This window comes from Phycodurus eques, chromosome 20, assembly GCF_024500275.1.
Source record: "Phycodurus eques isolate BA_2022a chromosome 20, UOR_Pequ_1.1, whole genome shotgun sequence".
Classification (NCBI taxonomy): domain Eukaryota; kingdom Metazoa; phylum Chordata; class Actinopteri; order Syngnathiformes; family Syngnathidae; genus Phycodurus; species Phycodurus eques.
In genome coordinates, this window is record NC_084544.1 from 12,775,432 (window position 1) to 12,800,611 (window position 25,180).

General features: G+C 43.2%; 3 protein-coding genes across 5 annotated transcripts; all 3 read right to left on the reverse strand.

Annotated features, from left to right (window-relative positions):
• Nucleotides 1–1,201: 1,201 nt before the first annotated feature.
• On the reverse strand, nt 1,202–16,887 carry ppp1r18 (protein phosphatase 1, regulatory subunit 18). 3 transcript variants are annotated; one of them, XM_061665080.1, is made up of 4 exons: nt 16,504–16,887; nt 10,952–14,817; nt 2,848–3,067; nt 1,202–2,003 (listed from the first exon to the last, which is right to left on the reverse strand). In XM_061665080.1, the coding sequence occupies exons 2-4, from the start codon at nt 14,759–14,761 to the stop codon at nt 1,984–1,986; spliced, it is 4,050 nt and encodes a 1,349-aa protein (XP_061521064.1). In that variant the 5' UTR covers nt 14,762–14,817; nt 16,504–16,887; the 3' UTR covers nt 1,202–1,983. The 3 variants fall into 3 exon arrangements, with proteins under 3 accessions (XP_061521064.1, XP_061521066.1, XP_061521065.1); XM_061665082.1 differs by having other exon boundaries at nt 10,952–12,480; nt 16,504–16,851; XM_061665081.1 differs by lacking the exon at nt 16,504–16,887 and adding an exon at nt 15,437–15,717 and having other exon boundaries at nt 10,952–14,731.
• Nucleotides 16,888–17,237: 350 nt separating this feature from the next.
• Nucleotides 17,238–20,584, reverse strand: nrm (nurim). The gene is made up of 4 exons (XM_061665083.1): nt 20,406–20,584; nt 19,416–19,609; nt 19,134–19,310; nt 17,238–18,060 (listed from the first exon to the last, which is right to left on the reverse strand). Exons 1-4 carry the CDS (start codon nt 20,554–20,556, stop codon nt 17,770–17,772), a joined length of 813 nt encoding a protein of 270 aa, XP_061521067.1. The 5' UTR covers nt 20,557–20,584; the 3' UTR covers nt 17,238–17,769.
• An 843-nt stretch (nt 20,585–21,427) lies between these two features.
• LOC133395582 (LIM domain-containing protein 1-like) lies at nt 21,428–23,440 on the reverse strand. The gene is made up of 6 exons (XM_061664616.1): nt 23,112–23,440; nt 22,449–22,926; nt 22,207–22,269; nt 22,003–22,133; nt 21,857–21,908; nt 21,428–21,771 (listed from the first exon to the last, which is right to left on the reverse strand). The coding sequence occupies exons 2-6, from the start codon at nt 22,524–22,526 to the stop codon at nt 21,688–21,690; spliced, it is 408 nt and encodes a 135-aa protein (XP_061520600.1). The 5' UTR covers nt 22,527–22,926; nt 23,112–23,440; the 3' UTR covers nt 21,428–21,687.
• Nucleotides 23,441–25,180: the final 1,740 nt, after the last annotated feature.

Below are 25,180 nucleotides of genomic sequence, written 5' to 3' on the forward strand. Positions count from 1 at the left end.
TAAATAAATATTCGGGTAAATGTACAAGTACTGACTCAACTCCTTTACTTAGATAAAAGTAAGAACAAAAAGCGTTCCCATTGCTTTTTGCACAGCAGTGAGAAAGTACTAAAGTACAAATACTTTGTTAATTTACTTTTAAGTATTTATTTTTGTGCCAATTTTTAGGCCTACAAGCAGTACGTAATTTAACAAGAATATTTTCTGTGCAGTTTTTTTCACATTGTGCCAAAATATCAAAAGAGACAGTAAAAATTCACATTAACTTTTGTACGTAAGTACATTGTAGTCATTACTGTTAAATTGTTACAGTTTAACGTCGCATTCAGATGGACGATGGCGAATGAGAGGATATTTAACCAAGTATGGAATATTTCATGAGCTGTGGTCACATGGCACACAGGAAGGAAGCACACGTATAGGAACAAAGACGACACAAGCATGCGCCCTAAAGCATGCAAGAGTATGACCTAGCGCCTCACTGTGGCACGAGTGTAGTACTACACATCAACTGCAGCCATTCAGTGTCTATCAACAATTACTTCTTTACTTCTACTTAAGTTGAATCAATACTCTGACTTGAGCAGAGAGTGTGAGTAGTCTTGCCACCTCTGAGCCGAAGTACTGATACTTGTGTAAAAAAAAAGAAAAAAAAAGAATACTAAAAGTAGAAGTGCTAAAAGTAAAAAGTACAGACTACGAAATCTAAGTACAAAAGTACAATAGCTGTTTTGATAACTTGGCTCACTGGACACCCTATCAAAACAATGTGTTCACTTTGCTTTGCTGACTTGCACCTCACATTTTTCCATTTAATAGAGGGTGGCTAGAGTGGAAAATTGCCAACCTAAAATGATTTCATTTATTTGAATGGGATCGGTTAATCCTAAATACAGCTACTGTACATCCTAGTTCTAAGAGGGTGTATCAAGCTTGTGCAGCCACATTCTTTCAGTTGCTTATTTTTGCTTGCCTTCTCAAAAAGATTAAAACAGAAAATCTTATTAGTTTTACAGGTTATGGGGTCAAATTAATGGCAGAAAAGTTTAGCAATGATTTATCTTGGCCTATTCTTTTTAAATAACAAAATGCTGACATCTGAGAAAAAGTTTGCATGGAATTTTTTTATATATATACTGTAGTGCATACATACATCCAACACAAAAAAAAGGTTAAAACAACAAAACAAATGTTTCTTAAATATTTATTATATTTTTTAAGCCAGCTCTTTCAAAAATAGATCAAAATAATTTGTGGACATTCTGTACAGACTTTATGCACATTTTACCAATCAAACATGTTCATATGCAAAGAAGTACTAAATATGTGTAAATAATACACAGTCAATACTCTTTTGAACTGTAACCTGTTGTAATTATTTTCCTGTACTTCTTCCTAGATCAGTTTTTGCCACTTCCATGTGACAAAATAGTAAAATAAAAGTCGCGCACTCCTTTTTCTTGAGAGAATATATGAAATAAAAACAACATCCCAACATGAACTGATCTATCATGCGTCAGTTCGGTATATAAAGCAGGCACAAGGCACTCAGATTACAAATATTGACTGACTTAAATTCATACATTGAAATCCTACCCAACATATTAACAACAGAATAAAACATTTTTTAATTCGTCACTGCTATCCCTCCCGGTTATCATGGATATTTGACTTCTAAAGCCGTCAATGGCAGTGAATGTATTAATTGCATAGCCGAGGGATCTTTTCCCACAGAGCACCAAAAAACAGCTGGTGAACTAGGACTTTGACATTACGTGCCATACATTCACATTTGTCCCCTGAAAAATAAAACTAAATATAAACTCATAAGTGCTGCTGTATCAACAGCAGGAACAAAACTGTAAATCAGTCACTACAGAGACTGAGTTGACTCATTTCAACAGATCTAATGGAACATACAAAAAAACCTCATGGAAAAAACCTGATTGCATCGCATGGGCATTTTGGCGAGGTGAGTGGCATCTACCGAGGGCAAGACTCATCTGGAAAAGATAAGGGGGTAGAGACGGGAGGGAAATAATGTGAGTTCCAGAATTGTATTTAATTTACTAAACCCCACTTTTCATTTTCCTTAACAAAGGTTGCATTTTTGTGACTGCATACCATCATCTCCTGACTCTTCAGCATTTCTCCCCATTTGATGCGTGCACTCATAGTTGACAACGAGGCACTCTAAAGGCATAGATAGCTGTAGGCATAGATACCTAGCCCACTGCATGGAGCAATTACCAACTGATGTGAACAAAGGTGACAAGTTCTTTTATAGCGGGGGAGGAGGGAATCATGTCGGGCCCTGTTTTAGCCACGCCCCCCGAAAATATCAGGAAAACTGAAATGGTGAAAAACAGTTTCGCGCTATATCTCCATAATTCATGACTACATAATTCTCAGTTATTCCATATTTTCTGCAATTATCTTCAAACATGTACATGTAGTTAGAAACAAATCTTTAAATTCACTTCACTGCGGGGTCTTCAACTGAAAGACTGAGCACTGCAATGCTAAGCCTGCTTCAACAAAGTATTAGTTTTAGTAACAGTTATGCAACCAGCATTTAGTTTAGTTTTTATATTCCCCAAATATATATGTTTATTTTTCAGATGAACTGTACAGATTATTATCACATTATCATGATTATTTTTCACCCCAAAAATATATTTTAGCATCCATTATACGTGAAAATCACTAGCCTTCGGAAAAACAAAACCAAACACACATTGTGTTGCTTAACACGTTTTAGACATTCAATTGTTTTCAGACATTTTTGTTTTTTTAGAACAACAATAATTACGCGTGATGTTTTTTAAAAAAGGTGGTGGCACTGACCCACTCTTAGGCCCCGTCGCAATGCAGTCCCCAGATTTCTTGGGATCTTGGACACGACGGCTCCTCCGTCGGCTCCCCCTTCCTCCTCCTGCGGCTGCTCATCCGGCGACATCTCAGCACTCCCTGGGTCATGGGGGTAAGGGGTGGACATCAACATGGAGGTCTCTGAAGGATACTCGCACACCTGCTCGAGCCGGTTCTCATCGAAGCACACCTTCCCCTGTTAACATCAAAATGTACATGTCGTGATTTACCTCAGTTGGGGTATCAATTGTAGCTAGTTTGGTTCTGTGGAAACGGACTCTTTTAAATGTTACAACTTGATTTTTGACACCAGGGGTCCAAATCAATTTTTGTCACAGCCCCCATTCAAATTATGATTTTCCCTCAGAGGGCCGTTATAACTGTGAAACCATATATTGTGTTTCCACGCGCATTTTGGAGCTCCGCGGGTTTACCTATTCTGTTATTCACTAAAAAACTAACATAGTCACTGTTTTTTGTGCTTAGGCCAAAGCGTTGTCTCATATGATAATGTTGAAGTGAGTTGAGGAGGTCTATTTAGTATTGCTTTAGCGCCGTCTTGTAGTATTTTGGTGCCATCTAGTGACAGGTTGGTGCCAAGGAACTGTGTTGAAGTGAGTTGATGAGCCTCTTTAGGAGTATTGTCATCTTGTGGCACCTACAGGCAATTAAATACCTTTTCAGGGTGGGCATCAATTATTCGTGGCTCTTCGCTACTCATACAGGGTTCATGATATTTTTCATATACACAGTAAATTGATATGCAGTGTTCCCTCGCCACTTTGCGCGTCACGTTTTGCGGCTTCAGTGCTTCGCAGGTTTTTCCAAAATATTCTTAAAAAAAAAAAATAATACAGCCATATTGCGGAAAGACGCGTTGTTTCATGTTGATGCGCGCGATAGAAGGTTTCCCCTGCATGCCAAACAAAGAGATGAGTTGACTCAGAGGCTTTGTACATGCCTGTACTGTACGGGCACGCATACAAGGCGTGTGATCGGTACATCAGAAAGAGGAAGCAAACATCCGCAAAACGGCTTCAATAAGGAAGCGAAACGTGTGGTAACGCCGCGTAATAAGAGACGGGGTGATGTCCTTGTCCAGGGGGATTTTGAAGCAAAAGAAAAAACAAAGACAACAACTACCCATCGCCATGTTTGTCTCCCAGGTAAAACCCCAGCTACGCCATCAGCGCCTCCAGCAGAAGAGTCTCCGAGTGAACCTGAAGCCTCTACGAGTCGAGCGAGAGCCTCTCCTCCGCCACCAACGCAAGCCTCTTCGCCGCTCTCAGAAGGCAATGTTGATGAATGTTAATTACTGTATGAGGTTTTAAAATGAAAGATTGAAGTAAATACGTGTACTGTTGTCATCTTTACCTCAAATATGTGAAGTATATATTCTGTTTACATATTTGAAACATTCTGGTACCCACATACACATCCACGAAAGTTCCTAGGGGTGGGCAAATCCTACTTTGCGATTTTTCACCTTTCGCGGGGGGTTCTGGTCCCCATTAACCGCGAAAAATGATAGATAAGTAGTTTTTAAATCAGAGGTCAAGGAAAAGTTTGTTGAACTATTTCATTTTCATTTTAAAAAGGGGTTTGGTAAAAAAAAATGCAATGTCTCAAGTTATTCAATTTGCTATGTCGGTACACATTGTAGCAAGAAACATGACATGAATTTCCTTCGTGGGTCACATAAATCCGACGTGGCGGGCTGCATTTGGGCCCTGGGCCTTGAGTTTTACACCTGTGTTTTACATTATATGGATTAATAAACTGGGGTGCCAGATTGCGATAGCATATGACAATGGAACAAAAAGCATGCCTTCGTTTGCAGATGTAACAGCTTCCACTCTTCTGGTCAATTTTAGGAATTTGTGGAGTTGGGGCAAACTGCAATTGTGGGGTCGGTGCTCGGAGTCTTCTGTATGTCAATCTCAGAAGGGTTTGATGGGGTTATTCAGCACCAAAACTCATCCAGATGTCTAATGATTATCCTGATTATTCTGTGTTGCGGAGTGTACAACACCTTTGTAATGCTTCTAACCCTAAAAGGCAAATACTAGGTTGAGAAAAACAAAGAAATGATTCTTACTTATCCTAACACGGCGGAGGCGTGACAGAGTTTAGCAGGGTGGGGGGTGTTTACACACCTTCAGTGTAATGTTAACTGACAACGTGGAGCTCAGCACAGGAGGAACGCTCCCTTAAAATAGTTGTTTGAACATTTCATGCAACTATAGTCAGTATTCTGGGTAAGCCGTGTAAAATGCAGTTACAGCAAATTCTGCGTTTAGATTTTTTTAAGCATCTCGTTTGATCAAATGCCAAAGTAATTATACAGAACATATAAATCTAGCCAAAACCAAACCAAAAGGGGAGTGCTGCATTACTCCAGTGAGTATTTTCAGAACTTTACTCATGGTGGATCCGGTCAGGTAGACACCACACACGACCCGAGTTACCTTGCCTTCTCTCCCGAGACTGTCTGCGCAGGCCTGCAGATAATAGCTGGGCATTAGTCTGGCTGAACAAATCATAGTGAGGCAAAGAAGGCTTATCCGAGCACCCTCAACCCTATTAACACCCTGGCTAAGACAACAGTGGCTCGGGATGGTGAGTCAGGTCAATGTTGGAACTGATCAGACTTGAGACAGTGCACAAACTAGACAGAAACCCACAAAAGCAATATTTATTTCAAAAATTCTTTTGGGTAAATTAAGACGCGCAGAATGAAGACATAAGAAGCATAATGAGAAGAATAAGCAAAAAGCGTCACAGGACAAATCTGTCACGCCCCCGCTGTGACTTGAAGCCATAGTTCAGATGGGTTAAGTCTGAGTCAAAGTATAAAAAGCCCATTAGTCGTGTGAGAGACAGTCAGAACTTCCAGTAGCTTTACTATCACCAGCTAAAGAGATTGACATTTGCAAACAGAGAAAGCACATTAAGCCTGTAAAGTAAAACACATTTATTCTTGTATGTTGATTAGTAGTACAGCAAAATGCATCAAATCCATTCATTTTCTATAGTAGCCAAGCTGACTTTTGGCAAAACAAAGTCCAATGGGGAAATACAGGTGACCTTTGCAACTCAACTACCATCCCTCCCAGGAGGCTGTTCGGCCCTTGACTTGTTTGGATTTGGAATTAATTTTCCACCTGAAATGATGGAAATAAAAGACTTCAGTGAGATCGTGAAACACTGCTCAGACTCGATTGCAGTAAACACCAATGTGACATAGCATGTACTCGCACAAAGAAGAATTTGTTTGCCATGCAACAGGGAGGAAGAGGCTCCTTGAGTGACATTCTGGTTTCCCGTTCAAATGGGTGATCAGTCATGACCAGTGTTGGGCAATTTCCAATATGTAGCACATTTTTATTATTTAATATCATTAGTGTTACTGTCATTTGAAGTTAAACTACTTCTGGTTTGGTTTTGAGAAGCAGCGGTTCAACGAGCAAAAGGAACAGCAGCTTGCATGTACATCAAAGGAGGGTTTAAACAAGTACAGTGGGTACGGAAAGTATTCAGGCCCCCATCAAATTTTCACTCTTTTTTATATTGCAGCCATTTGCTAAAATCATTTGAGTTCATTTCTTTACACATCAATGTACACACAGCACCCCATATTGACAGAATGAAAAAAAACAACGAATTTTTGAAATGTTTACAGATTTATTAAAAAAGAAAAACTGAAATATCACACAGCCATAAGTATTCAGACTCTTCCCTCAGTATTTGGGAGAAGCACCCTTTTGAGCTAATACAGCCATGAGTCTTTTTGGGAATGATGCAACAAGTCTCTGCCATTCCTCCTTGCAGATCCTCTCCAGTTCTGCCAGGTTGGATGGTGAACGTTGGTGGACAGTCATTTTCAGGTCTTTCCAGAGATGCTCAATTGGGTTTAAGTCAGGGCTCTGGCTGGGCCATTCAAAAACAGTCACAGAGTTGTTCGGAACCCACTCCTTTGGTATTTTAGCTGTGTGCTTAGGGTCATTGTCTTTTTTTAAGGTGAACCTTCGTCCCAGTCTTAGGTTCTGAGCACTCTGGAGAAGGTTTTCGTCCAGGATATCCCTGTACTTGGCCGCATTCATCTTTCCTTCTATTGCAACCAGTCGTTCTGTCCCTGCAGCTGAAAAACACACCCGCAGCATGATTCTGCCACCACCATGCTTCACTGTTGGGACTGTATTGGACAGGTGATGATCATCAGACCAGATAATCTTATTTTTCACAATCTTAGAGTCCTTCAGGTGTTTTTTTTTAGCAAACTCCATGCGGGCTTTCATGTGTCTTGCACTGAGGAGAAGCTTGCGTCAGTCGGGCCACTCTGCCATAAAGCCCCGACTGGTGGAGGGCTGCGGTGATGGTTGACTTTCTAGAACTTTCTCCCATCTCCCGACTGCCTCTCTGGAGCTTAGCCACAGTGATCTTTGGGTTCTTCTTTACCTCTCTCACCAAGGCTCTTCTCCACCAATTGCTCAGTTTGGCCGGACAGCCAGCTCTAGGAAGGGTTCTGGTCGTCCCAAACGTCTTCCATTTCAGGATTATGGAGGCCACTGTGCTCTGAGGAACCTTAAGTGCAGCATAAATGTTTTTGTAACCTTGGCCAGATCTGTGCCTTGCCACAATTCTGTCTCTGAGCTCTTCAGGCAGTTCCTTTGACCTCATGTTTCTCATTTGCTCTGACATGTGGCTTTCCTAATCAAGTCCAATCAGTATAATCAAACACAGCTGGACTCCAATGAAGGTGTAGAACCGTCTTAAGGATGATCAGAAGAAACGGACAGCACCCGAGTTCAATATATGAGTGTCACAGCAAAGGGTCTGAATACTTATGGCTGTGTGATATTTCAGTTTTTCTTTTTTAATAAATCTGAAAAAAATTCAATTATGTTTTTTTTTCTGTCAATACGGGGTGCTGTGTGAACATTAATGAGGAAAAAAATGAACTTAAATTATTTTAACAAATGGCTGCAATATAACAAAGAGTGAAACATTTAATGGGCTCTGAAAACATTCCGTACCCACTGTATGTGCCATGTCACCAGACTTGTTTAACTTCAACAGTGAAATGATTCAGAGAAAATTGGAGGAAATACCTGCAGGGTTTAAGATAAATGGCAAGATCAACAACAGTCTTTGTTATGTGGATGACACCGTCCTACTCGCTAATTCTGCTGAAGCCCTGCAGCGACTTTTCGATTTCGTGGTATCGTCAAGTTAAAGACTTGGCCTAAGTGTCAATGGAAAAAAAAGACCAAATGTTTGAGTATATCAAAATCAGCGCCAGATTTTTAACTAGCTTGTAATCTTAGACGAGGAGATCTGGTCATTGAACAGGTACCACTTTACAATTACCTAGGAACACTGATAACTTCGGATGGTCACATTAAAAAGGAAATCCGTGGAAGAATTGCACGGACTAAGGATGCTTTCAACAAAATGAAAAACTTATTCACTGACTGAAAATTATCGTTGGAGTCTTAAGACCATTACACTGCATGTGTTCAGTCTTGACATTCATCCATCCATCCATTTTCTGAGCCGCTTCTCCTCACTAGGGTCGCGGGCGTGCCGGAGCCTATCTCAGCTGTCATCGGTCAGGAGGCGGGGTACACCCTGAACTGGTTGCCAGCCAATCGCAGGGCACATAGGAACAAACAACCGTTCGCGCTCACAGTCATGCCTACGGGCAATTTAGAGTCTCCAATTCATGCATGTTTTTGGGATGTGGGAGGAAACCGGACTGCCCGGAGAAAACCCACGCAGGCACGGGGAGAACATGCAAACTCCACACAGGCGGGGCCGGGGATTGAACCCGGGTCCTCAGAACTGTGAGGCTGACGCTCTAACCAGTCGGCCACCGTGCCGCCCGGTCTTGACATATGGATGTAAATTGTGGACGTGTGAAATATCACAGCAGCAGAAATTTTTCAACATCTCTTACATTGACAGAATCCCAAACGCAAAAGTTTTACGGCGTGAAAATCAAGAAAGACATCTCATGAAAACAACTGAACGAGGTCAACTAAAATTTGTTGGACACTACATCAGAAGAGGAAAATTGGGGGATTTATGCGTAAGGGGAGAATAGAAGGGAAAAAGGCACAAGATGGTCAAAAGAAAACATATCTTAATAATTTTCAATCCAATTTCTACAGTGCACGAGTGCTCTAGAGCACCGAAAGTGGCACCGCATCACCCAAACATCGGTCGCCTCAAACCTGGATCGGGTTAGGCACTGACGATGATGACGTGACTTTTAAGTTTCATTTAACTTTCAGACAACAATGCCAAAACATCAGACTATATCCATCCATCCATTTTCTCTACTGCTTGTCCTCATTAGGGTCGCAGGTGAGGTAGAGTTGATCTCAGCTAATTGAGACAAGAGGCAGAGTATAGACTGAATTGGTCGCAAGCCTGCGCCCACAATTGTAGGGCACATAGGTGCATTGTGCCACTGTACAGGTCAACTGGTATGGAGCCATTTTTTTTTTTTGTACCCCAATGAACAGTGAATCCGACCATGTTATGTTTGAGAGTGTTTAAGGCGGGGGTGAAAAAGAAACAGCAAAAAAGAGCGTACCGATGTACGTGCAGACTGAGCTCTTAAAATCCTGCTTGATTTAAAAAACACACAGGGCGCTTTTTGTAGTTCCCCAAGAACACTGGTTGTGTATTGTAGTGGGCATCACTGGGATTTGAATACATAGGCCTAACTTTTATTGTGTGCCATTTTTAACACTTTGAGTACGGGTCATTTTTCTTGATTGTAAAATGAGTGGTTTGAAAACACATATGCAGTAGTTATGTAAAACCAGCATACGAAATAGGTTACCGGTCATCAAAACCACTGCCTGGACTATTTGTATAATCAACATTGCTGTTATTTTGTAGGTTCACAGTTCACTATGACAAAGGGAGCAAGTGGCAAAGCAGATCCCAGAAGGGTTTTATAGCTAAGAATCATGATGCCGTGCTTGATAAGGCTTTAACCAGCTTAGGTCTGTCTCTGTGGTTGGGCCTCTCAATCAAGAGGGATGTTCTCCTAGTGAAAGGAGATTTCGCTCCACAAAAAGAGACAGACGATCAGGTGACACAAACCGAGGTTTCCCTGTCTCAGAATTTTTACAAAGTCAAGTTTGTGGCAAAGTTCCCAGGGATATAGGACATGGGCTGGGCATTTTAGTTCTCACTAAGATATTTATCTAACTGAGATATTTTGGATAATTCTTCACAACCTTATGGCAACAGTTTGGAGAAGACCTTTTGCTGGCTGAGCATGACTGTTACCCGTTGTACAAAACACAAACTTTACAAAGTCCTATAAACAACCCCATTAAACATCTCTGGATGAACTACAAACACAGACGGTGAGCCAGCAAGCCCTCTCGTCCAATGATGTAATGGCTAGGTATCCCACGAGAGGGGATACTCGGTTTATGACGGAGTTCTGTTGCTACACTGTTGATCTAGTCCGCTAACACAGTATTAAAGGCATAATTACAGTAAATAATGTATTTGTCTGAAAGACTCAACATTTGCACAACCAACATTGTCCCAGATGATCGCACTACTCGTCACTTTAAACCGCATACACTCCTTGAAGCCTCGGCGCCCTTTGCACAATGGTCATTGCACCGGACTACTGCAATATTAGTCATTCGAACTGCTCTAAGTGCTAGAGGACTCTGCATCTTTGTTGCACAATTGTTTTTTGTCAATGTCTTTGTCTCCAAAGTGTTCTGTAAAATGACTCTCTGTTGTACTAGAGCGGCTCCAACGACCGGAGACAAATTCCTTGTGTGTTTTGGACATAGTTGGCAAATAAAGATGATTCTGATTCTGATCTTCTTGGCCATAAATAGATGTCAATCAAATGAAAAACAATAAGTAACGGAGTATGCCTTCTTGTGCCTAAATCATTGCGCACCTTTCGGAACCTCGAAACCGCATATGTCTGCCGTAAACTGAGGACCTCTTGTACTTTTTTCTGTGTTTGACCCAGTTACATCCCAAAAAATGACAATTTAACAGTATATTGCACAAAGTACTCAACACTTACCCTTTTCGGAGTCCCTTTGCCCCTAACAAGACATGATTTCTCCAGATTCTGATATCCGCCAATCACTTCAATGTCCTCTACTGCTGGGTACTTCTTCGTGGGCTCAGCAAGAGCCGAGGTTGTCTGGGTTTGTTGGGTCTGATGGGGCATTTTTGTATTGGTGCATGCCACTGATATGCACGACGTCATGGATCCAGTTGTTCTCCCCATTCCTATAGACTTTTTGGGGGTGATTGTAATGGTGGCCCCTCTCTTCACATGACCCCCAGAGGCACTGCGAATGGAGAAGAACGTTGGTGATCGTGTTGGAGAGGCAGCAGGAGAGGGAGGACACGGCGAGGAGGCTGGAGTTGGTGCGCAGTCAGAGGGTTTCAGGGATTTGTCTGGGGATTGGCTCCTAAGGTGTGAGGTATTAATTGGGTTTTGTTGTTTGAGCTGGGTCGTTGGAGAAAAAACACGTCTGGGACACACTTTGAGGTTAGTTTCTGGCATGTCTTTGGCCATCTCTTTGATCTGATGCTTTTTTAATTCTTTGCTTTGTGGACCTTTTGTCTCTTTGTCCTTACCAGGAGTGTTTGCTGTGGAGTCAACATGTTGACAGTGCAGCACTTCCTGCTCTTTAAGTTGAAACTGCTCAATTTGGAGTTGTATTGTCTTAAGCGCACTGGTGTCTTCACCCGATAATGCTTTACCATCTCCCTGTTGTGCATTTGATGTGATGAGGGGCTTCACCTTAATAAGATGCACCGATGAGATGTCCACATTCCTCTCTCTTAAACACAAGCCTGACCTTGAACCAACTGTCTCCAAGTTGTAGATCCGGCTCATTGCTGCGAGGGAGTTAGGATGTGGTGGTGAAGGGGAGGGAGGTTGTGCAGGATCAATGGATGATGTGTATCCTTCAACTTCCTTCTCAGGGTCCTCAGCGTCTTTTTCCTCTCGTTCTCCTTCCCTGCTCCGGTGTTGGCTCCTGTGGTGCGTCACTTGTTCTTCCACACGTTTCAGGGAGTCACGTTCATCGACGGATATTTGAAGACATTCACCGCTATCTTCGGAGGGAGTATTGGCGAAGCCGCTACTTACTTCCTCTCCATCGGCAGTGGGTGAGTGCAGGACAGAAACAGGAAGCTGAGGGCAGTTTTTCAACACATCGACTTCCTGCATGATGTCAAACGCAGACCCGGATGTCTGTAGCGCTGTGTCTGCCTCACCGCTCTTTGATGCAATCATTTTCTTCTGCAAAGGAGCCGTGGTTTCCCATTCCTTCTCTTTTTCAGTCCCACTCTCCTGACATGTGTCCCCTTCTGTCTGTGCATCACAAACCCTTTTACTTTCACCCCCATTCACACCCTGTGCCCTGCTCTGTCTTGGTCTCTCCTGCTCTTTTTGTCTAATTTTCTCTCGCAGGGACTCTACGCGGCTCAAGGGCTTGCCAACCCTCCAACTATCCCTCCTTTCGACTCCTTGTCCTCCCTCCGAGTCTTTTCCATCCTTGCTTTGACCTGTGGTCTTCTTTCTCGCCATCTCCTCTGCAACGTAAAACACAGCCCTTGGGATCTGGATCTCTAGGGGACCTGCAGGGTTCCCTGCAGGAGGGATCCCCTTTAGAGATCTGGGGGTTACATCATAAGCAGCAGTCTCATTATGAACTTGTGCCCTCTGCTTGCACTCAATCCTGAAAGATCTTTCACTTTTCTCAATGCAATAATCAGATACATCCATTTTTTTTCCTATTTTGCTAATAAGTTCTTCTGTGTGATGGGACAAAGCATCATATTCTGCCCCTCTATCTGCTACAGTACTGAGCAGACTGGAGCAATCTCTGAGGTCTGTTTCAAGCCTATAGCAACTCTCTGCAGGACTGCGGCTGGGGAATGCCTCAGTTTTCTCAAATACATCCGTTTTGTCGCAAACTTGTCCCTCAGAATGTCTTCCCGAGTCTGAATCGTTTTCTGCGCTCAGATCGCATTTAAAACCTTTCTCTGTGAGTCTCCTCATCTCTCTTTCAGCCATCCTTGCTTTTCCATCGTGCCTGATTGGTATTCTTCTCGCAAATGAAATTCCCTCCGTGCTTTTTACAGATGCCATTGTGAAGCCTTCTCTATCATCGTCACCTTCCAAGCCTGTAGCTTTCCTTTCAACTGGGTCTAACCTCTTGACTTCGATCCTGTTTTGAAATCCCATCCCTGTATCGCTTCTTTTATGTAATGCATCACACTGAACTTCATTTCTTAATTGTCCGTCTGTTTGCTTTTCTAACTTGTCTTTGTCCAGAAGTCGTGCACACCCCATTCTGCACTTTGCTGGTGTTTCCTTCCCTAACCCTAACCCACTCCTGTCTGAATGTATCCTCTCACGTGTTTTCCTTTCAAAGTACCCATCTGGATCCAATCTATTTTCCTTAGCACAGACGGCCCTATCTGAGAAGCTGAATGAACGTTTTGGCACACCTTTGAGCGGCACATTTCTCCCGTCGGATATCCTCCCCTCATTTTGTTCATCGTTATCCCTTGAATTTGTCCTTCTACTGGGCCTGAGGAAATTATCTGAACTTTTCGATCTGGATGGAGGCCTACGGAGCTCCCCAAATTTAGAGAGCAGCTGACTAACTCGCCCTCCTCTTTCATAAAACACATTGTCATCCAAACTGTCCATCCTGTTATCCTTAATTACTGTTGCCTGGCCGCATGGTCTGTCTTTTTCTTTGGGATTCTCATTTTCCCTCATCCAGGAAATTTCGGTTCTGAGTTCCCTGACCAAATTCTCCCTCTTTGCCTCCATGGTGCACATCTCGCCCTCCTCTCTCCCAGAGCTTTTGCCTCCTCCCCCTCCCGAAGACCGCTCTTCAGTGCTTGCTGTGGGCTTTATGATGAGCACATCAGAGGCTCGGATCTCGGTCACGCTCGCACCCCCTGCCAGAATCTCTCTCAGGTCCATCTTCATCCCAATCTTCCCTTGCAAGTCCTCCTCGGGCCGCTCGACCTCCATCTCCCTCCAATTTGTTCTTATTTCATCACTGCCTCTGCGGTTCTGTTCGATGATGATGATATTGTCTGCACGTATGGTTCGAAGACAAGGGACGTGGGGAGAAAATGAACTAGCTGGATCACTTTCATTTTCCTCCTTTGGGAATCCTTTCTCCTTGGGTATATCTTTCACTGATTCTTTCCGTGAAGCCTTTTCCCAAATCTCCCTGTTATTCTCTCGCCCTTGACTCCTGTCTCTGCTCCTCTCCTTGTCTTGTCCTTCACTCAAATCTCGAAATCTCCCTATTTTCTGCTCTATATTTCTCCCTCTTCCTGTCTCCCTATCATGACCTCTGGGGGGCATTTTGTCCTTTTCCCTCTCTTTTGCCTCCAAGTCATTGCCCCTCTCCTGGTACCCCACATCTCCTTCTTTGACCTTCCTCCACACACACTGTGTGCGTATAAATGGGTTTTCATGGACCGGAACTATGGTTTCCACAGAGACCTGACTCACTGAATTATGGTCTACATCCATCCATTGGCTCGGATCTGGACTGAGTGATTGTTCATTTCCCTGACTGGCAGTTACAGAGTTATCTGTATCACTTAGTACATCCGAGGGAGGTGGAGCATCCAGCTGCAGGACAGAGATGTCTCTCTCCTTCTCCCGGTCAACCGGGATTTCCTGCTTTGCCTTCCTCCGCTGAATGATCCCTCGCTTCCAGGCAGGCATGTTGGCAAACTTCTCCTCTTCCTCTTTTTCTCTCCTTTCCCGTTCCTCTTCTTCTCTCCTCTTTCTTTCTAACAGGACCTGCTTCCATTCCGGAAGAGAGGAGACAGACATAACAGAAAAGCGGCAGGTTTTTGGCCTGGATGGGGTGCGTGTCCTGGCCTCTGTAACTAGAGTGCAAAAATGAGGAGCTCAATTCAGTTAAATTACTTCTGAAACATAAAGATGACATTGTTTACAGTTGCAGTGTGTACAAAAATGTTATTTTACCTCGTTCTTTCAGTTATTCAGTAATTAGAACATTTGCTGTCATTGCAAATAGACAGCGTCAACTATAGGAATCAATGTTTGTCCTTTAATTAAGATACACTCCAGTGACGTCGCTAGGCCTAGTTGTTAAGCCCCACCAAAATGATTTGGTTGTATGTGGTAAGGGGAAAGGGGTACATTTTAGTGCCTCTAAAACCAATCTTAAGCTTCCCTAAACGATTTGGTACTTCTCCCAAAATTGACCTCCTCCAAACCCCCTAAGCCCCTCCCCCCAAACGATCAAACCTAGTGATGCCCCTGGTACACTCTTCAGCAAGTAACGCCATCCATCCATCTATGCAATCTATAGCACATGGCCTTATCAGGGTCACAGGAGAGCTGGAGTCTCCCTCAGCCGACTTTGGGAGAGCGATGGGGTACACCATGGACTGGTCGCCAGTCAATCACAGGGCACTTATAGACAAACAGTCATTTCCACTGACATTCACATATATGGACCATTTAGAGTCTTCAATTTACCTAACAAGCTTGTTTTTGGAATTGTGAGGAAGCCGCAGTATCCAGAAAAGAACCCAGGCAAGCACCGCAAACCTCGGAACTGTGAGGCAGATGTGCAAACTACTCGGTTATGCAAATCATAAATGCTAAATATCACACTCCAAGCTAATTTTTTTTAGGCAGACCGTTTCCTGGTACAAAAGGGTATCGAAATGCAGCCCAATCACAACATTATGACCATGTCAACAATCTAACAAGATCCAATACAAGTATCAAAATCCTCACTCACTTCTAATTTGCACTTTTTCAGAGGTTAATGTTGGTGTTGTATGCATTTGAGTAGAACTGCACTACGTCATAAGAGGAGCAGCAGCTAATGTCATTAAACTACAGTGCTCCTTCACTATGTCGCGGTTCATCTGTGGCGGATTCAGTGCATTGCATTTTTTTTTCATATTCGTATCGCACATAATTCGCCATATCGTGGAATTTGTAGTGTTTTTTTTTCTTCCTGGTGAAATAAATGCTTCCTAGCCTAAAAACTTCAAACTGTAGAGAAAAAATTGATCAAAATACATATTGTAAGGAATACAATGTACATAGTCTACAGTACTCAGTGGCGGAAATTTTGCAATATGGATTTGTGGTTTAATACGTGGTGATTGGATAATGGTGTTCCAATTAATTGGTTGTTAACAATTACAGTTGCCTTAAGCCTTGATTGCATGATTACATTTGGCCAGAACAAATTAACCATGACGCCTATCACATCGAATGCGATGTGATAGGCATCACATCGTATTCGGCGCGTCTTGGAACGATGATAAATTTATCATCGTCTGCATATCATGTATTGGATGACATTACATTGTGCAAGTGGTCATAATGTTGTATTTAAATCATGGAGGTAGTCATTGGATAAGTAACTTCACGCAGAGATCTGAAGTGACAGGGCAGCACAAGTCCATTAAAATAGGAAGCCCTTTTTTTCTTAAATTACAGGATTAACACCGAGAGTCTTTCTGCTTACAAATTGTCCACATAACAACAACCCATTTCCGTTTTAGTCACATGTGAAAGATACTTACACGAATCTCGCTTTGTATTACTGCTGGATCCACTTTGCCTTACTTTCCACTAGATCATGGCTTCTCCAAATAAATAAATCTATGCAGTCTCCCCCCCCAAAAAAAACAAACAAACAAACAAACAAACAGCAACAAAAAAACAACAACGCAACTGTCAGTAGTACTTTTAGGTGCCGCACAAAACCGACTGAGTGCCTGAGAACGGCACCATCACTGCGGCACAGTAAATATTTTCAGGTTCTGAGCACCAGGACACTAATCCGATAATTACGTTCAATTCCATCAGCAGAGTTAAGTGGCAAGCACCATATTGTGGGACCTAAGAAAGGCGTTTAAAGAGCACGGCCGTCTGCCCGGGCTCTAACCCCCCACCTCTCCACACACACACACACACACACACGGCTCATGTGTGTGTCTAATTGGAGGAGATCGAGGATGGAGGAGGTCGAGGGGGGGCACAGCTGAAGGAGTAACTGCCAGAAAGGATAAGATTAGGACTGAAACCCAAAAAAAGTCCATTGTTAATGTCTGCGGTATTACCCAATACAGTAGAATTAATGATAGCAGTTGTTAAAAGTACTTTTGTTTCCACTGCAATTACATGTACAATATCTTCTTCAAAATAAACAGGGTTGATCAGTCATAGCATTCTCTAGCCACCTATACAGTATGTGAGCTCTGATGTTACTACATTCATGTGCTGTATAATAAATAGTCCATCATGTACATTACACACACCTTTGTCTTCCAAATGTATTTATTTGCATAATACCATTCTTTGTTTTTGTCAGTCTAAAATGTCCTAATGATAGTTTTCAAGGCACTGAATTTGCCTCAGTGTGTACATCGCTTTTAATTGACAATAAAAAAGATCACAAAATTAAATATGAAAAAACTCACTACACTGATATCATGGTTAATTTGTTCTGGCCAAATGTAATCATGCAATCAAGGCTTAAGGCAACTGTAATTGTTAACAACCAATTAATTGGAACACCATTATCCAATCACCACGTATTAAACCACAAATCCATATTGCAAAATGTTGTTCTTGTTTCTTTGGGTGCAATATGTCACATATAGTGTATCCCACACGTTATAACGGAATCCTCCTTTTTTCAAAACTGTTGTTTGGCTAATACAGTTATGTCATGCAGGTGCAAAAAGGTCACAGAGGGTCTTCCAAGTCCAGAAGAGCAGTCAGTTCGAAAACAGTGTTCAGGTTTGGTGTTAAATGAGCTTTTCGTCACAGCAGCATGACTACTTTCACTTCTCTTTGGTGTCCAGGCTGAGGGTCGGTTCGGCAAAGAGCTGCACCTTGCTCCTAAGCTGGTCGCAAAGGAAAGCTAAATCCTGTTTGTCCAGCGAGTGTGCCAGCGCCAGGTAGACTGACATCGTTAATGCCAGGAGCAGCCTGTCCAGGGATAAAGCCGGCAGGAGCCACAGCACAACGACAAGCTCCAGGCACACCGGGTGGCGGAAGTGAGAGAGGAAGCGCCGGGCCTGGGAGGACTTGTGGGACAGGGGGTCCCCCATACCCGAACACTGGTAATACACCTAGGCAAGAAGAGGCATGGAACAGTTGAACGAGATCGCGATGCCCAATTCTGATCAATTCTACATTCAAGTGACCCAATGTGCTTATATTTACTCAAGACAGAAACAATCTGTACGTGCACGCCCAAAAATGCAGGTAGAAAAACAACAAGCTCACCCGTCCATCCATTTTTTTATACAGCTTTGTCTCATCGGGGTTGTGGGTAAACTGGAGCCTATCCCAGCTGACTTGGGGCGAGAGCCAGGGTACACCCTGTACTGGTCGCCAGCCAATCGCAGGGCACATATACACAAAATAGCATTCCCACTCACATTCACACATAAGGACAATGTAAAGCCTTCAATGAACCTAACGTGCATGTTTTTCAAATGTGGGAAGAAAGCCGAATACCCGGAGAAAACCGCCAACCTCAGGACTGTGAGGCGGATGTGCTAGTTCACGCTTCCACACAAGCTCACCATATACTCTGTATATAACACTCCGAGCTGCTCCATTTGGGGTTATAATTACCTTAACATCGGTGCTAATTTCCGATAGCACGTCTATGGCTTTGCACATTACTGCATGTTAGCATCAAGGTAGCTGACGTTCGTCGCTCAATTCTTTGTTTTACGTGTCAGTTTTACCGTACAAACACACAAACAAACAAAAACAGTACTAAAAAGATACTCTGAAGGCAATGTACGGCAAGATTTTGCAGGAACTGCGATGTGACTATTGTCCACGTGTACATTGTGATGGCGATGCCCAAACGATATATTGTGCAGCTCTAATTTCTGTGTTCTTTAATGTCACACTTGATGGTCGAGTTGGTACTCCAGAGACCCAACTATTTGTGCACGAGCAATTGAAAAGTCACATTTCCATAGTATGTCCCGTTTAAATGTGAGTTTGCTCACTTTTCAATGAAGCCCCTCTGATCTTTTGGAATAAGTGTGGCAAAAGTCAAGCGCCGATGTGTCGTTTGGTTGACAGGTGAGCTGTACTGTATATCGATCAGCATATTTCCGTGATTTCAGTCTGGTTCGCAATGATCGGGTAAGGTGAAAAAGTACATTTCCCATCTGTTTACCTGCTTGATGCCCAGCAGTTCTGGGTAGTCGAAAATCATGAGGATGGTGCAGACGATGGCCCAGCAGAACACGTGCACAGTGAAGCAGAGCAGAGGGAACCAGACACTCCAAGGTGTTTGGCGCACTGACCACAGACAGGGGGCGCCAGTGACGGGCTGCCAGTAATACATTAGGATCTAACAGTGGAAGTACAAGAATAATATAGTTTCCAAGTTTAACATTTCTCCTGCAAGGTATTTATTTCAACGGCTCACAGTCTAATCTGGCGCTTGTCGCAGTACCTGGAGAGCCAGCGCAGTGGTGAAGCAGTATGCGGTCCTGTTCAGGGAGCCCAGGATCGACTGGCAGGCCTGTTTGACGGGCGGCCGTGCAAGCAGACTGTGCTGCACGGTGAAGAGAGCCAGCAGAGCCACATCCACGAGCAGAGACTTGAGGACAGAAGTGTCCTGTAGGGCCTCTGACCACGGTATGGAGTCTTACGAGGTGAATAGGAGTCGTGGGAAGTACAGTATAATGTTGACAGTGATTTGATATAATAATGTGATGATGAATGATGATGATAATGATTATAACATATACCACCAATATGTATGAAGATGACATCAGAACAATCTAAATGGAAGCTTAACATGTCCTTTGAGGCTATTTCATGGCATCATTTTACGTCATTGCGTTCAATTTTTAACAGGTGTTTGTCTTTTTAGTCCAATCTTTTTGTCATTGAATAGATTTTAAAATATCCTTTTAGTAATTTGGAGGATGAAAGGGAGAAGATACTTTATTTGGGACATATAACAGTAAGTAAAACTTCATTATAAGCAAATAGCATAATTGATTAAGTCATCTTTAACTTATTGTCAAAATATCAATAAAAACTACCAACGTGTTTTTTTTTTTTTATGTCTGTGCAAATTGTCAGTCATCCAAGTCAGGAAAAAGTTAAATCGAGGCAACAGGACTCGTGTTTGTTGGATTTGTTTCTTGTTTTACGAAAACGTTCAAAAATGACTCAGACAATAAATTCCCTTCCAACAGGCTTTAAATTCCATTGATACTACTGTATAGGTAAAAACACAATGTCACGCATCACGGGGAAAAAAATGAAGACTTGCAGCTAAGTTGGGGTTCGAACTCACGACCCTGAAATTAAGAGCGTCATGCTCTACCGACTGAGCTAGCCGGTCACATATGCTCACGTCGTCCATATGTGGATTACACACGAAGGTATGTCTACGGCTAAAGCACTGCTAGCATGCAGACGTACGCTTTACCTTGGCAGATTGTCGTCTCCCCGGTGATGTTATGGTAAATGGCTCGAAATGATACAAAGCGAATAAAATCGGCGCCGGATATGAAAACGAAGGCAAAGTTAAGCAACGTCGCGGTGCACAGAGCACATCCACGGGCCGTGACTGACGCCATTGCAAACACACACCGTGTTCACTTCTTCATTTCCACATTTGCTGTCTTCCGGGACCAAAACGCGTTGGAGTTACACATAGCGACACAAGGGGGCGCTGTAACCAGTTGTTTGAGAAATTAGAATTACTTCCTGATTTTGTATAAAAACACAGCTTAGCTTCAAAACAAGCAATGTCATCTTCCATCCATCCATGCAGCCATCCATTCTTTACCGCTTATCCGAGGTCAGGTCGCGGGGGCGGTAGCTTTAGCAGGGACGCGCAGACTTCCCTCTCCCCAGCCACTTCACCCAGCTCTTTCCGGGGGGATCCCGAGGCCTCGCCAGGCCAGCCGAAAGACGTAGTCTCTCCAGCGTGTCCTGGGCCTCCGGGTGAGAGGAGGAGGAGGCGTCCGAATCAGATGCCCCAGCCAACTCATCTGGCTCCTGTCGATGCGGATGAGCAGCGGCTCTACTCTGAGATCCTCCCGGATGATGAGGAGAGCCCGGACACCCTGCGGAGGGAACTCATTTCGGCCGCTTGTATATCCGGGATCTTGTTCTTTGGGTCACGACCCACAGCTCGTGACCACAGCTGAGGGTAGGAACGTAGATCGACCGGTAAATCGAGAGCTACGCCTTCCGGCTCAGCTCCTTCTTTACCACAACGGACCGATACAAAGTCCGGATCACTGCAGACGCTGCACCGATCCGCCTGTCGATCTCCCGTAGTGTAAATGTAAATATTCTCCAAAAGATTTAGTGCGGAAGTATAGCCAGTATAAGATAATTAAAATTGCCCATTGATGAGGTCACAATAATTCACGGTAGCACATGTATAATATTTTCTTTAATGTACTTTTCGAATAAAATAAAAATACATTCAATGCCACTTCTTTTTAAACCAAACAAACAAAAATATTTATAGCGCCTCAGAAAATGGATGGCAAGAGGGATGCTTGTGTTCATATTACTATCATTAGGTGATGTTGTTTTTCATCAATGCTTCTCTACTAAAAAAGGGGAAAAAAAAATAACAACACAGCACCACAGTTTAATGACTCATTGGAGGGGACTTATTGCATGCAAAATAAACAAACAAACAAACAATGCACAATATTATATAATTGATTTTATACACAACAAGCTTGTCGTCAAACAAAGTCAACGTCACATCCGTAGCAATCTGGGTGGTAGTTTTTGTTCAATGAAACCACTCGAATAGACTCTGTGCAACCCTGAAAAACAGTGATGGAAATGCTCTTACCGAATATTCAGCATTAAAACAATCGATTCAGAATGGTGACAATGATTGAGGCTTACCTCTGTTGGCAGGATGGGTTTATTGCAAGCAGCGCAGCAGGGAGCCTTAACCCTGAAACCACCAACAGACCTGCTTTCAGTCATTTGTCGCGGTAAATGGGCGTGGCCCATCGTTCTGTGAGACAGTCAACGGCGAATATACTTACCTGTGGTAGTCGCTGATGCAGTAAACTTCAGTGTCAGTGCCCACAGTGAAGGGCGCATTCTCCAGGCTCCGTCTGCACACAGCACAGTGGAAACAGGCAGAGCGGTACGACTTCCCGTGAGCCTGGAGGACCTGGCGGTGCACAAAAACCTCAGATGAAGCCTATGTACACACAACCACGCACGCAAATGTATCCATCACTCACCGTATCCTCGATGAACTGGCCACAGCTGTGACACACTTCAGGGGACGGATGAACTCCTGAGTACTGCGTGTGATACAAATACAACGGAATATCTATTGGCTGGGTTATGCTCTGGGGCTGTTTTGCCGCATCCAGCACAAGGCGTCTTGAATCGGAGACCACCTTGGTCTCGGCCGCCCCGGGTCACTATCCCCCGACAGGATAATGATCCAAAAACAAATAGCGCACCCACTCACCAATACCTTGGGACAACGCATTGGACTATTTGATTGTAGCGTTCTATGAAGCTCCTGAGAGTTAAAAAAAAGAAAAAATTTCATTTCTGCATCCCGGCCAAAAGATTAGGTACGCTTGCATAATGTAATGACATTACATATTCATTTAAAAAAGAATCTATAGTTATCAAATGAGTAGAGTGGTGTAGAACTGCATCAAACTGTTTTCTAAAATGGTGCTTAACTTATTTAGTTACATGAGAGTCATAATGTTACAACACGATATTAGAAACTCAGCTCGGTACCGTTGATAAAAATATAAGTGCACAGTGACTTTATGAGCACGTAAATAAACAAGAGGCGCAAATAAAATCATGCCGATTCATCTTCTGTTCTTTTTGAGGCAACTCACTGCAAACGCAGCAGGTGAAACAAGTTTCATGGAATATTTGTCCCATGGCTTTTCCTGCACCGTGCACCTCTTCACTGCATTTTGCACAATTGCCTGCAAACAACAACAACAACAACAACACATATCTAAAATAACCATCCAAGTCAAACGTTTTCAGTGATTCCTTGAAAGAGTAGTTAAGGCCTGTCAACATCATCGCACACAGGATGTGCAAGAGTGGATGAACACCAAACACTTATGAAGAGGGGAATATTCATCGCAGTGTCGTCCTATCTTACCGAAATAAAATTTGGAACGACCACTGGTGTCCATTTCCTCCTTTCTCCAAGTTGTCTTTCCCTTAAAGAACCGTCTGTCTGACAGTCAGGGGTTTAATTTTGTCCACACAGCTGTAAGGGGAGCTGCCTTCTGAGATCATGCCTGGTGCAATTGGTACTAATGGTGTCACTGGCAGGAAGGGGTGAGGGTACACTGTATATCACACGGCACATATATAAAAAGGTCTACCGCACCCTCGAATAACCGGAATGTGGCTGTGTTCGGAATGAACCAATCAAGTTCAAACTCGATGGGAGTCAGTACACACCTGCCACCATTTAAAGTGCCTCAGACGAACCCCAAATACATGTCAGATGTTCTCCTAGGGTTTTCAGTCTTGCTTTCATCGGACCGCAATATTGACTTTTTATATGCGCTGACAACACAGACAACACGAGCACTCACGTTCAAGCTGTCGCAAGACACTCGGGGGGCGGCTAATTGGGCGAAATAGAATATGAAAAGGATCAATAATTCATCATGCACAACAAAGCAATTAGATAGTGGAAGATACAATGAAAGTAAGTATTCAGCTGTACGTATATTAAGTGAATAAAAAGATACTGAAGAAAAACATGATGTAGGTACACAAGTACTTGATACTCTCTAATCTGAATCACACTGAGAGCCATTTTATCAAGCAATCTGAAATGGGCGAAACGTTTGAAACACCTTTCTGTATGAGGCTGTGCAATTCTATGCATCTGCAGCGTAGCCCCTTTTTTATGCCGCTAATCCTGTCCCATCTGATTTCCGAGGAAAGGCCGACGACACCCTGGATTGGTTGCCAGTCGATCACAGGCCCACAGATAGACACGGCCAACCGCTGAATGGGAACAGAAGCCGGGCTGCCTGCGCAGAAGTCAGGGGTGCGAACAACTTCGCTATCAGTGACGACGGACAGTCTACGCACCAGTAAACTGCATCTCAGTCCCTGCTGTAAAGTTTGGTGCGACCGCCCTCATGTGGAACGAACAAGCTCCAACTTTAGACCGGCCCACGTGCAGTAACTCACAAGAGTTTCACACTCCGATCTGTATGTATCCACATTCTTCAACTCTGATTTTGACTCTCTGGAGCAATCTTAGTCGTCGTGCGAAAAGAGTGCTCATCTACAATCTGAGTGTTTGGGAACGAAACATTTGCCATGAAACCCTAGTCCTAGAACCTGCAAACTGGAGGCCCTCGCGAGCACATGTGTGCTTGTCCCACTTCCACAGTACCGTGGGAGGGGAGGGATTTGTGACAGCTGCTGATTCTTCACTGAGCTCCCTTGTTTGCGAGGGCAACACTTGTAGCCGCCGCAACGCCCACTCTGCATTCTGTCAGACCGGTTCAACGAAAAACTCTCAATGGTCTTTGCGATCGTGTACGTCTGTCAGTGTGGAGGTTGCAAAGTGAACAATCAAGATCATATAAAAAAAATAAAAAAAAAAATTTTTATGATCAGTAATTCTTTAACCTATTAAAGACACATTCCAGATTATGCCAAGGAAACCTTATGACATAAGGATAATGTAAGAAAACAAAAACAGACAAGTGATGCGTTTCTATATACAGTGCATGTGTGTGTTGAGTGGTCTTGCCCTCAGGTAGGCTTCTGTTCAGGAATGTCTCCGTCATGTGGCATGTGGAGGCAGGAGGGAGCCTCTGCAACTCTGGGAGTGAAATTCATTGTTCAGGCTTACTAGCGAGCGTCAAGCGTGTTAGTCACATTTTGATCATTTCGGCCGTGAGCGAGTAAAATGCTCTTCATAGCCCGTAAAAAACAAACAAAAAAAAACTCATTTTAGTTGCTAAATAAGACTCCTCGACAAAAAGCACATTCACGTACTTTTAAGCGAGTGAACTCAAGTGCGGTTGAAATGGAATATCTAGTTTACATTGTAGTAAGTATGCCAATTTAATCATGAAGATCTGAAATGTACTATACTTAAACATTTTCTGAACACTTTGATGATGGACTGGGGGCACTTAGTATCTTGCTCAAGGGCACAACAGCAGTGCAACATGACCTTTCTCTGAATGC